This window comes from Pristis pectinata, chromosome 4 (genome assembly GCF_009764475.1).
Source record: "Pristis pectinata isolate sPriPec2 chromosome 4, sPriPec2.1.pri, whole genome shotgun sequence".
Lineage (NCBI taxonomy): Eukaryota > Metazoa > Chordata > Chondrichthyes > Rhinopristiformes > Pristidae > Pristis > Pristis pectinata.
The window spans coordinates 97,939,408-97,952,304 of NC_067408.1; the positions used below are offsets into that span (position 1 = coordinate 97,939,408).

Below are 12,897 nucleotides of genomic sequence, written 5' to 3' on the forward strand. Positions count from 1 at the left end.
CTTATGTTATTGCTATGAAAACTGAATGGACTTGAGTAGAATTCAAGTAAACATCATGTAAGTTATGAACCACATGTCTAATTTACATCATATTGTGGTTAGGTGAATCTAATTTCTTTATGTATTCCCAATCCTGGACGATAATGGATTTATCATACAACTTCATGTGGAGTTTAAGGATGCAAAAACCAGCTGCAATAGCATCAATATTAAATACTATTCTTCCTTATTTCAAAAAAATAGGCATTTTCTACAACATCGGAGATTTATCAGGGCATGGGGAAGATCACTGTCAGTTTGTGGACTCCTTCCTGGATGGTAGAACAGGCGAACATCTCCTTCCTGAACAACTACCAATCAGACAAGGTGAGCTTATTCTTAATAATTATGGTCACGTGGTTTCATTCTCTCTTGGTCCAAAACTGTGCAACATTATTAAATGCAAGACTATCTAATACAGAGAAAAACTTTGCCATGGTAATGGCCAGGTTAAGTTGCAGTCAGGCTGTAGCAATGGGGATATATTCCCTTCATTTGATATGAACTCTGCAAGAGATGCTACTGGTTCTACTCAAAGGAAGAGAGGGGGTTTCAAACCTATATGCACCTGCTACTGCAGCATCTAGCATTACTGTATTCAAAATTAAAATTATATGTTGGATAAAAATTATAGGTTGTCATTCTATGATTGCTCTGCTCTATTATTTTGGATTTGTAATTGCTGTCATATTTTTTGTACCTGGAAAATATGCTGTCAGGTACTCCTTTCCCAAGACCTGGCTAAGGAGATCAACCACAAGGCTGACAGCCTGTGGTGGTGAGGGGTTGGTGGCTGGGAGCCAGAGATTGGCTTTGCTGGAGGTGGGTGTGGCTTTGTACCTGATTCTGCAGGTATACGAGTATACATCTGTTATAAGACCATAAAGATATAGGAGCAGAATTAGGCTATTCAGCCCATTAGGTATGCTCTGCCATTCAATCATGGCTGATTTTTTTTAAAAACCCCATTCTTCTGCCTTCTCCCTGTAACCCTTAACTCCCTTACTGATCACGAAACTCCGTTACCAATCAAGAACCTCCCAATCTTTGCCTTAAATACACTTAATGACTTGGCCTCCGCAGCCCTCTGTGGCAATGAATTCCACAGATTCACCACCCTCTGGCTGAAGAAATTCCTCCTCCTCAGTTTTAAAGGGATGTCCCTTTATTCTGAGGCTGTGCCCTCTGTTCCTAGACTCTCCTAATGGAAACATCCTCTCCTTGTCCACTCTATCCAGGCCTTTCAGTATCCGATAGGTTTCAATGAGATCCCCCCCTCATCCTTTGAACCTCATCGAGTACAGACCCAGAGACTTCAAACACTCCTCATGTTAAGCCTTTCATTCCTGGGATCATTCTTTTGAACCTCCACTGGACGCTCTCCAGGGCCAGCACATCCATCCCTAGACACGGGGCCCAAAATTGCTCAAAATATTCCAAATAAGGTCTGACCAATGCCTTGTAAAGCCTCATCAGTACATCCTTGCTTTTATATTCTAGTCCTCTTGAAACGAATGCTAACATTTCATTTGATTTCTTTACTACTGACTCAACCTGCAAGTTAACCTTGGGGGAATCCTGAACAAGGACTCCCAAGCCCCTTTGCATCTCTGATTTCTGAATTTTCTCCCCAGTTAGAAAATAGTCTACACCGTTACTCTTCCTACCAAGGTGCACAACCCACACTTCCCTACACTGTGTTCCATCTGCCACTTCTTTGCCCACTCTCCCAACCTGTCCAAATCCTTCTACACATCTTAGTATCGGCTGCAACCTTGGCCACAATGTCATCAGTTCCTTCATCCAGATCATGAGTGTATAACATGGAAAGTTGAGGTCCCGACACTGACCTCTGCAGAACTCCACAAGTCACTGACAGCCATCCTGAAAAGGACCACTTTATCCCCACTTTCTGACTTCTGCCAATCAGCCAGTCTTCTATCCTTGCCTCCTAACAGCATGAGCTCTTACCTTCGTTAGCAGCCTCGTATGCGACACCTTGTCAAAGGCCTTCTGAAAGTCCAAGTAAATAACATGCTTGCATCCATGCAGAACTTGACAGTTTCATAAATTTCGCCACCATTTTTCACCCGGCTCTCCAATTCACTTGGACCATCTCTGATACCTCTCTCTCCCTTCTCGATCTCTCCATCTCAGGAGATTTTTTATCCACCAACATCTTCTACAAACCCACTGACACCCACAGCTACCTTGATTACAGCTCCTCCCACCCTGTCTCTTGCAAGGATGCTATCCCCTTCTCTCAATTTCTCTGCCTCCGCTGCATCTGCTCCCATGATGAGGCTTCCCACTCCAGGACATCAGAGATGCCCAACTTCTTTTCTAACCGGGGCTTCCCCATGACTGTTGTTGGGAGAGCTCACACCTGCATCTCTGCCATTTCCTGCATCCCTGCTCTGACCCCCACCCCTCCCAGACCCAACAGGGATAAGGTCCCCCTTGTGCTCGCATTTCATCCCACCAGCCTACGTATCCAACACAACATTCTCCACCACTTCCGCCATCTCCAACAGGACCCCACTACCAAGTGTATCTTCCCCTCCCCACCCTTTTCATAGGGACTGCTCTTTCTGCGACTCCCTAGTTCATTCCTGCATCCCCACCCATCCCGCTCCCACCCCAGGGACTTTCCACTGCCCCTGCCATAAGTGTAACACCTGCCCCTACGCCACCTCCATCACCTCCATCCAGGGACCCAAACAGTCCTTTCAGGTAGGGCAGAGATTTACCTGCCCCTCCCCTAATATCATCTACTGCATTCGGTGTTCCAAGTGTGGCCTTCTCTACATTAGTGAAACCAAATGCAGACTAATCATTTCGTAGAACTCCTGCACTCTGTCCGTAACCGCAATCTGCACCTCCCCATTGCCAGTCACTTCAACTCCCCCTCCTACACTATCACAGATATGTCAGTCCTCGGCCTCCTCCACTGCCAGAAGTCCAAACGAGGAACAGCACCTCATTTTCCGTCGAGACCTTTACAGCCTAACGGCATGAACATTGAATTCTCCCACTTTAAGTAAACTAACCACCCCCCCCACCTTGCTTTTTCTTTTCTTCCCTTTCCTAGCCTCTCTTTTTTTTCTCCTTGCCATTTTTTCCTCTCTCTTCCTCCACCCCCCATGCTGCCTGCCTCCATACCTTTGACCCATCCCTCGGTGGATCTGCTCTCCCCTCCTCCCCCGCACCTGTCACTATCTCTTACCTGCATCTACCTATCACCACCTTATGCCCACCCCGCCTCCCCTCATCACTGCTGTGTTTCTCCCCCTCTATATATTGGGCTTCTCCCTTTTCCTATCTTCAGCCCTGAAGAAGGGTCCTGCCCAAAACGTTGACTGCTTTTCTCCACCGATGCTGCTTGACCTGCTGAGTTCCTCCAGCATATTGTTGTTGTTTCATAAGACCATAAGACACAGGAGCAGAATTAGGCCATTCGGCCCTTCAAATCTGTTCCGCCATTTGATCATGGCTGAGTTATTTTTCCCTCTCAACCCCATTCTCCTGCCTTCTCTCCGTAACCTTTGACGCCCTTCCTAATCAAGAACCTATCAACCTCCACTTTAAATAGACCCAATGACCAGGCCTCCACAGCCGTCTGTGGCAATGAATTCCAAAGATTCACCACCTTCTGGCTAAAGAAATTCCTCCTCATCTCTGTTCTAAAGAGATATCCTTCTATTCTGAGGCTGTGCCCTCTGGAAACATCCTCTTCACGTCCACTCTGTCCAGGCCTTTCAATATTCAGTAGGTTTCAATGAGATCCCCCCTCATCCTTCTAAACTCCAGTGAGTACAGGCCCAGAGCCCTCAAACGATCCTCATATATTAACGCTTTCATTCCCGGGATAATTCTTGTAAACCTCTTCTGGATCCTCTCCAATGCCAGCACATCCTTCCTGAGATTTGGAGCCCAAACATGCTCACGGTACTCCAAATGTGGTCTGACCAACACCTTGTAAAGCCTCAGCATTACATCTTGGCTTTTATATTCTAGTCCTCTCAAAACAAGTGCTAACATTGCATTTGCCTTCCTTACTACTGACTCAGCTGCAAGTTAACCTTTAGGGAATCCTGCACTAGGACTCCCAAGTCCCTTTGCACCTCTGATTTCTGAATTTGCTCCCGGCTTAGAAAAGTCTATGCCTTTATTCCTTCTACCAAAGTGCATGACCATACACTTCCCTACATTGTATTGTATCTGCCATTTCTTTGCCCATTCTCCCAACCTGTCCAAGTCCTTCTGCAGACTCCCTGTTTCCTCAACACACCTGCCCCTCCAGAGTTCCTCCAGCACTTTTTGTGTATTGCTCCAGATTCCAGCATCTGCAGAATTTCTTGTGTCTGCCCCTCCACCTATCTTTGTATCATCTGCAAAGCTGGCCACAAAGCCCTAAATTCCGTCACCCAGATCATTAACATATAACGTGAAAAGTAGCGGACCAAACACTGACCCCTATGGAACACCACTAGTCACCGGCAGCCAACCAGAAGAGGCCCCCTTTATTCCTACTCGTTGCCTTCTGCCAGTCAACCAATCTTCTATCCATGCTAGTACCTTTCCTGTAATGTGCAGCACCTTGTCAAAGGCCTTCTGAAAATCCAGGTAAACAACATCTACTGACTCTCCTTTGTCTATCCTGCCTGTTATTTCCTCAAAGAATTCCAACAGATTTGTCAGGCAAGATCTCCCCTTGAGGAAACCATGCTGACTGGCCTATTTTATCATGAGCTTCCAAATACCCTCTTGCCAACCACTGAAGTCAGACTAACTGGCCTATAATTTCCTGTCTTTTGCCTTCCTCTCTTCTTAAAGAGTGGAGTAACATTTGTGATTTTCCATTCCTCCAGAACCATTCCTGACTCTAGTGATCCTTGACAGATCTCTACTAATGCCTCCACAACCTCTTCAGCTACCTCTTTCAGAACCCTGGGGTGTAGTCCATCTGGTCCAAATGACTTATCTACCTTCAGACCTTTCAGTTTCTCAAGCACCTTCTCCTTAGTAATAGCAGCTACACTCACTTCTGCCCCCTGACACTCTTGAATTTATGGCATATTGCTGGTGTCTTCCACAGTGAAGACTGACAGAAAATACTTTTTCAGTTCATTTGCCATTTCTTTGTTCCCCATTATTATCTCTCCAGTGTCATTTTCTAGCGGCCCAATGTCCACTCCTGCCTCTCTTTTAATCTTTATGCATCTTTTCTCCCCTTATTGCTTTTGTAATTGCCTTCTGTTGGTTTTTAAAAGCTTTCCAATCCTCTAGCTTCCCACTAATTTTTGCAATATTGTATGCCCTCTCTTTTGCTTTTATGCTCTTTGACATCCCTTGTCCACCACAGTTGCCTCATCCTCGCTTTAGAATGCTGCTGCTTCTTTAGGATGAACTGATCCTGCGTCTTCTGAATTACTCCCAGAAACTCCTGCCATTGCTGCTCTACTGTCATCCCCATTAGGGTCCCCTGCCAATCAACTCTGGCCAGCTCCTCTCTCCTGCCTCTGTAGTTACCTTTACACAGCTGTAATACCGATACATCCGATTCTAGCTTCTCCCTCTCAACCTGAAGGGTGAATTCTATCATTATTACGATCACTGCCTCCTAAGGGTTCCTTTACCTTAAACTCCCTAATCAAATCTGGTTCATTGCACAACACCAAATCCAGAATTGCCTTTTCCCTAGTGGGCTCAGCCACAAACTGCTCTAAAAAGCCAACTCATAGGTATTCTACAAATTCCTTCTTTTGGAATCCAGTGCCAACCTGATTTTCCCAACCTACCTGCATATTGAAATCCCCCATGACCACCATAACATTGCCCTTTTTATGCCATAACATGCCTTTTCTATCTCTTTTGTAATTTGTACCCCACATCCTGGCTACTATTCAGAGGCCTGTATATAATTCCAATCAGGGTCTTTTTACCCTTGTAGTTTCTTAACTCTATTCACAAGGATTCTACATCATCTGATTCTACGCCACTTCTTGCTAAGGATTTGATTTCATTTTTTTGTACCAAAAGAGCCACTCCACCCCTCTGCCCACCTGCCTGTCTTTTCTATAGGATGTGTATCCTTGGATGTTTAGCTTCCAGCTGTGATCTTCTTTCAACCAGGACTCTGTGATGCTCACAAAGTCATACCTGCTAATTTCTAACTGCGCTATGAGCTCATCTACCTTATTTCATTTACTGCGTGCATTCAAATATATCACCTTCAGTCCTGTATTCACCACCCTTCTTCTCAAGTTTGTCTCCATGTTGCCTGAAGTTAAATTCTTATCCCTTTCTAAACTTTGTCTTAGTCTTATTCTTTATTATGGAGACTTTAGTAACCTCTCCTGCACTCTCCTTACTTTTCCAATCTGTTGAACCACCCCTTACTATTTAGTTTAAAGCCCTATCTACAGCCCTAGTTCTGCAATTCACCAGGACCCTGGTCCTGACATGGTTCAGATGGAGCCTGTCCCATCGGAACAGCTCCTTCCTTCCCCAATACCCCACGAATTCAAAACCACTTCTCCCACACCAATCTGTGAGCCACGCATTTAACTCTCTGATCTTATTTACCCTGTACCCAATTTGCATGTGACTCAGGTAGCAATCCAGAGATTATTACCTTTTTGGTTCTGCCTTTTTAGTCCCTAGCTGCTCAAATTCCCTCAGCAGAACCTTTTTCCTTGTTCTACCTACATCGTTGATACCCACATGGACCACAACAACTGGATCTTTCCCCTCCCACTCCAAATTCCTCTGCAGGTCAGATGAGATGTCCCGAACCAGGGACCAGGCAGGCAACACAGCCTTCAGGTCTCTTGATCCTTGTGACAGAGAATTTTGTCTATTCCCCTGACAATACTATCGCCAATCACAACTACATTTCTCTTCTCTTCTCTTCCCCCCTCTTAAATGGCTCCCAGTGCCACGGTTAGGTTGCTCATCCTTCCTACAGCCCCTACTCTCATCCGCACATGGAGCAAAAATCTCAGACCTGTTGGACAAGCTCAAGGTCTGAGGCTCCTCCAGCACTACCTCTTGGATCCCCCTACCTGCCTCACTCACAGTCACACCCTCTTGTCCCTGACCACAGAACAAATTTGAAGTAGTTAATCTAATGGGTGTGACTGCCTCCTGGAACACAGTGTCCAGGTCATCAACTTTGAGCCCGAGTTGCTGCAGATGTGGTCACCAGGAACCACAAGGGGGTCTACCAGCTCCACATCATGCGCCTAAAACACATCACCTGATCCTGCATCACTACTTTATTTAATTAGTTATAATTTGATGTCTTTTTATTTAACTACTATAAAAAACCTTACCTGCTACTCACCTGTGCCTCCTCGCCAAAGCCTCAGAATTCCCACTCCTACACTGCCCCACTCTCACAATAGCCACCCCGCTTTACCCTACCTTCCTTTTATTGGCTGAGTTGCCACACACTTAGCTAATCACACTACTATAAAAAAAATCTGCTAGCTCCTCCCCTCTGCTGCTGTGGCTGCTGCAACTGGAGAAAAACAAGATTCCATCAACTGAAGTCCTTTGTTTCTCTCAGTTGTCTAACCTGATTGTTACCTCCTCAAAGTATTCTAACAGATTTGTCAGGCAAGATCTCCCCTTAACGAAACCATGCTGATTTCATCCTATTGTATCATGTACTTCCAAGTATTCTGAAATTTCATCCTTATTAATGGACTCTAAAAAGCTTACCAACCACTGAGGTCAGGCTAACCAGCCTATAATTTCCTGTCTTCTGCTGTCTTAAACAGTGGTGCAACATTTGCAATTTTCTGGTCCCCTGGGACCTTCCCTGACTCCAGTGATTCTTGAACAATCAGTACTAATGCCTCCAACAACCTCCTTCAGAACTCTGGGGTATGGTCCATTTGGTCCAGGTGATTTATCCACCTTCAGGCCTTTCAGCTTCCCCAGCACCTTCTCCTTAGTAACATCCACTACACTTACCTCTGTCCTCAGCTCCCTTGAATTTCTGGCATTTTGCTGGTGTCTTCCACCATGAAGACCGATGCAAAGTACTTGTTAAGCTCCTCTGCTACTTCCCTGTTCCCCATTACTACACCTCCAGCATCATTTTCAAATGGTCTAATGTCCACTCTTGCCTCTCTTACCCTTTTCGTATCTAAAATAAACTTTTGGAATCTTTTATATTATTGGTTAGTTTACACTCATATTTCATCATCTCCTCACTTATAGCTTTTTAGTTGTCCTCTGTTGGCTTTTAAAAGCTTCCCAATCCTCTGACTTCCCACTAATCTTTGCCACATTGTATGCCTTCTCTTTTGCTTTTATGCTGTCTCTGACTTCCCTTGTCAACCATGGTTGCCTCGTCCTCCCCTTAGTGCGCTTCTTCTTCCTTGGGATGAAATTCTGCTGTCTCTCCGAAATTACTCCCAGAAACTCCTGCCATCCTTGGTCCACTGTCTTCCCCGCTAGGGTCCCCTTCCAATCGATTCTGCCCAGTTTCTCCCTCGTGCCTCTGCAGTTACCTTTACTCAACTGTAATACTGTTACATCAGATTTCAGCTTCTCTCTCTCAAGCTGCAGGGTGATTCTATATTATGGTCACTGCCTCCTAAGGGTTCTTTCACTCTAAGCTCCTTGATCAAGTTTGCCTCACTGCACAACACAATATTAAGAACAAAAACATTTTAAAAAAACATTCAAGCAAACTGAAAGTACTACCACTTTATCCCTTGTAGCCATTTTCTTCTGTTGAAAACAATGACCCGGGTACTTTAAGTGGGGTCACCAGCATACATGGTTAGGAATTGCTGCAATTTTGCAGTGTTACTGAGTTCAACATTGAGGTGCAGTTGGGAAGACGTTAGGGAACAGCTGTCAGTTTGTTTAGAACTTCCACTTTTGCAAATCACAAACTTCCCAATACTTACATGGGGAAATGCCAGCTTTTCTGCACAATATCTGGGAACTGGACAGTGTAGTTCTAAGCCAGAAGGATATTTTGTTTCCAATCAAGTCTTCATTTAGCATGTTCTGATGGAAAAGTCTAGTATTGTAATCAATGCATTTTGTTTTTATTTTTACTGCGGGGTTTCTGTGTCAACCAGCCAAATAGTTGCCTTTGGAATTACTTGGGAACTGCTTAAAGCGCTATTTCCGATTAGTAGCATCACCCACATAGCCCATTGGGTACAGAAACTCTATTTGATAAACTCCAGGTCAATATCAAAGTTAACCTTAAAATATATTTAAGGGCATCATTTTTTGAACCAAAGTTCTTGCAATAAATTCATTCAACATTTTAGTATTCTATTACTATTGGCATGTAACATACTACATGAACACTTAATTGCCACACAGATAAGGAAACATCAGTCCTAATGTTCAATGCCATTTTTACTCAGATTACTGAAACATTTGTTAATCTTTTAATTCCTAGGTTTTTATCGAAGTGTTCGCCAAGAGCCAGTTATGTTTGGCACAATAGGTGGGCAAACACACATCAACTATGTCCACTGGTATGAATGTGGTATAGCCATACCTGGGCAATGGTGAGTCAAACTTCTATCAATCAAGAAGAAATAGGAAAGACCAAAGGAACCGAGTTGTTATATTCTATTGATATTGTTCCTTATATTCAATGTAAGATTCAAATAGACCATGTGATGTACGGAGTGTTATTTTTAAGCCGCATTGAAATACTTACATAATGTGGTACAGGGTCAATTGTACCCATTCTAAGGCACATAATTGAAATTATTCCACAAGTAAAATGGCTTTAGAACAATATAACCACACAGCTGGGCAGTAAACAGTCACATCAATAAGATGTTCAAGCAATTTTCTGACCAACTTTCATTTATAAAAAGGCCAGATGACAAAAATTATGTGCTACTTTCAAAAGTAGTAGTGGCCATTAGAAAATTGATGTAAACATCTAAGTACGTTAAAATAAATTAATCCTCACTTCTCGCCCAGAATGCTGTAAATAAACGGCTATTTGGTCAATACAGTTTGCTTTATTTATCTGAACAAACCCCCTAATTTTTTTTTCAAAACACGAGCTTTGATATTGGGAAGCTGGCTCCCTATACCATCAGTTCTGAATATAATTGTTTAAATGTTATTTATCAGGAATGTATTTAAAAAAAAAACAGAACATAAATTGTAACTTCTATTCACAAAGTGTTGGAGAAGGTTTTTTATTTAGATGTATTGTAACTAATGGGCTTCAGGAACAGAATGGAGAAATTTCTTTCATTGTGTACCCTGAACACCAAACAGTTCCTGTACCAACTGTACCCAAAATAATAGTGTAGTGTATGTGTTGCTTTGTCCAAAAGATGTATTGAAAACAAAGAGGTACCTATGAAAAAAAAGCCTCTTGTTTCTGCTCATTAAGCTGATTGTTACATTATTTTATTCAGTACTGAACAAAACAAAATATTTACAGCCAGGATTTTTGTTTTACAGACCCAATTTGTAATTTTTTTTGATTAATGCATGTATATATATCCACATTATGGTGAGCATACCAGAATGTACATTCACAAATAACCCGATGGAAACATCTAATTACAATAGTGCCCCATTGAAATCATTGGCTAACAAACATCTACATATCCATTTAATGATGCTTACTACTGTTGCTCTTGCGGGTTTTCTTTCAGTACTTGCAGATATTTTATTCCCTTATATTCTTACCACAAATGGATAGGGGCATTGCTATAGACTTTTTTAAAAATGTACATTGTAAGTAGCTTCGCTGGAGCAATTTTTACATTTCAAAAGGCTGAATTACCTGCATAGCTCACATAGATGCTCAGCACCAAACATCCGAGCGTGCAGATAGGGCACTAATCTCCAGCTTAGCTGCCAAGTGTCTGTATGCATCCAAATCCTTAGTTAGTTATTAACATTTATCCCATTTCCTTATAGAGATGTTGCTCACATGTTCATGCACATCACAAAAGTTTTCAATAATTTTTTTTAGATGCTATAACAAGTATTCTAAGAGCTTCATGGAAACACCAGACTACATAAGATCTCATGTACCTGTTCATTGTGGTAGAGAGAGAGAACCTAGTACCACAAGCCTCTCATTATCGTTTTTACATTGTCAGACATAAGCTATGCCCATAATTAGGTTAACAGATATTTAATCAAGCTTGTATGGAAACAAGCAGTTATCAAACATTTATTCAGTCCCTTCAGAATCCCCATCATAGAAATTCAGCAAACAAACATTGTCTTCAAAGTGCTGAGTTATCATAATTTTAAAAAAACCCTCAAGCACCATTTCTAAGTGTCCATATAGAAAGGTTCAGTTTTCAATCTCTGGCCCTACCACAGAATTGCTGCAAACAAAGACTGAAATGGTCAATCAAACCTCCACCCACAACAGGTGCTCAGTTTAACAAATACTCACATAGACATTTAGCTTCGTTGGCCTTGCAATTTATTCAATATTTGTGGAGGTTTTGGCCTCATATTCTGATCACAAATGGATACTATAGGTTAAGTAATGCATACTAATATATAGTTTTTCTCCCATGTGACATTGCTAGTTACACAAGTTTGTTTGTGAAACGATGGCTGCAGTTTGTATTTAGATTGTCAGCAGCCTTACTTATGCAGAGTTTTTGATAAATTTTGCAAGGCTGCTTGCAGCAGTCATTAATGCTGTCATACTCTTGAGAATAAAACATAATTAAAATGTAAAACTTAATGTGAACCTTATTACCTGATGGTTTTATGGCTGTGAAGACACGCACACACAATCCATTCTTGCTGGATGCCAAATCAAAAGACACTTCAACAAATATGAAATTCAAAAGGAAGTTCATTACTTTATAGACTCTATGCTTTGTAATTACCACTTTTAAAAATGCAAGTACTTTATTAGGAAGTTTTTCAATAACTTCAAGAGCCATTTGGTACGTCCTGAACTGTAGTCCTGTTGCTGGAAAAATAGCAACAAGTTTGCACATAGAAAGCTCCCACAAACAACAAGGTGATTACTAAAACAGATTGTCCAAGGCATCGGGACTAACTATTCTTCAAAATCGTACGATGCATCATTTACCTTCCCCTCAATTAACAAACAGATCTATAGACAACTGTCTCATCTATTCAATGGCACTGCCAGAACTGGATCATTTCTCAGTATTGCACTGGATGTCTATTTGGGTATCTCCTTATGTGACTTCAAACATCTGTGAGGCATCTGAAAGGTGCCATATGAATACACATTTTATAAATATGTGGAGATATATGCCCACAAACAAAATAAATGCTCAATTTCTTGGTTCTTCCAAGACATTGGTAAGTCAAATAATAGACGAATTTCTTATTTAGGGGCATTGCTATTTTTCTCCCTGTGTGGTAATGCTTGCTGAACAAAGGAGCCTTTGAGATTGCAGAATGCATATTAGTAACAGTAAGTGCACAGAAAAGATGGACTATCTTTCTATATATCCAGTCCTGCCCATCACTTCCATTGGCTTAAACTATTTCATCTATTTCACATAAAGACCCAATACATCATCAAAAGACATGATGTAGTCATGTTTGATGCATGTGGACCTAGGGTCAGAATTCTTACTCAAGCCTACTTTGGCATAAAGCTGAGAGGCCAGATGCAGTGTATCTGGCTTGTGCTGAAGAGACATCACTGCTTTAACATTGGGATTTATGGCTAGTCTAGCAGGAAAGCAGATGGTCAGCTGTACCAACATCTGTTACCAAACCTCATGTTGCTGATCTTTTTCTTGGATTAGGCAAATGAACAAATATCCAATGCAAGCTAAAATCAAACTACAGGAAAGTTATAGTTCAGACAAGAAATAAGCTGCAATG

At 42.1% G+C, this 12,897-nt stretch overlaps 1 protein-coding gene across 3 annotated transcripts in view; it reads left to right on the forward strand.

The window, feature by feature from the left end:
• LOC127569467 (target of Nesh-SH3-like) overlaps positions 1-12,766 on the forward strand; it is a 232,237-nt gene extending 219,471 nt beyond the window's left edge. For all 3 annotated transcript variants that reach the window (XM_052014150.1, XM_052014151.1, XM_052014152.1), the window contains 2 exons: positions 244-366; positions 9,479-12,766. In XM_052014150.1, the coding sequence (XP_051870110.1) occupies positions 244-366; positions 9,479-9,594 (239 nt within the window). In that variant the 3' untranslated portion in view covers positions 9,595-12,766. The remainder of the gene's footprint in view (positions 1-243; positions 367-9,478) is intronic.
• Positions 12,767-12,897: the final 131 nt, after the last annotated feature.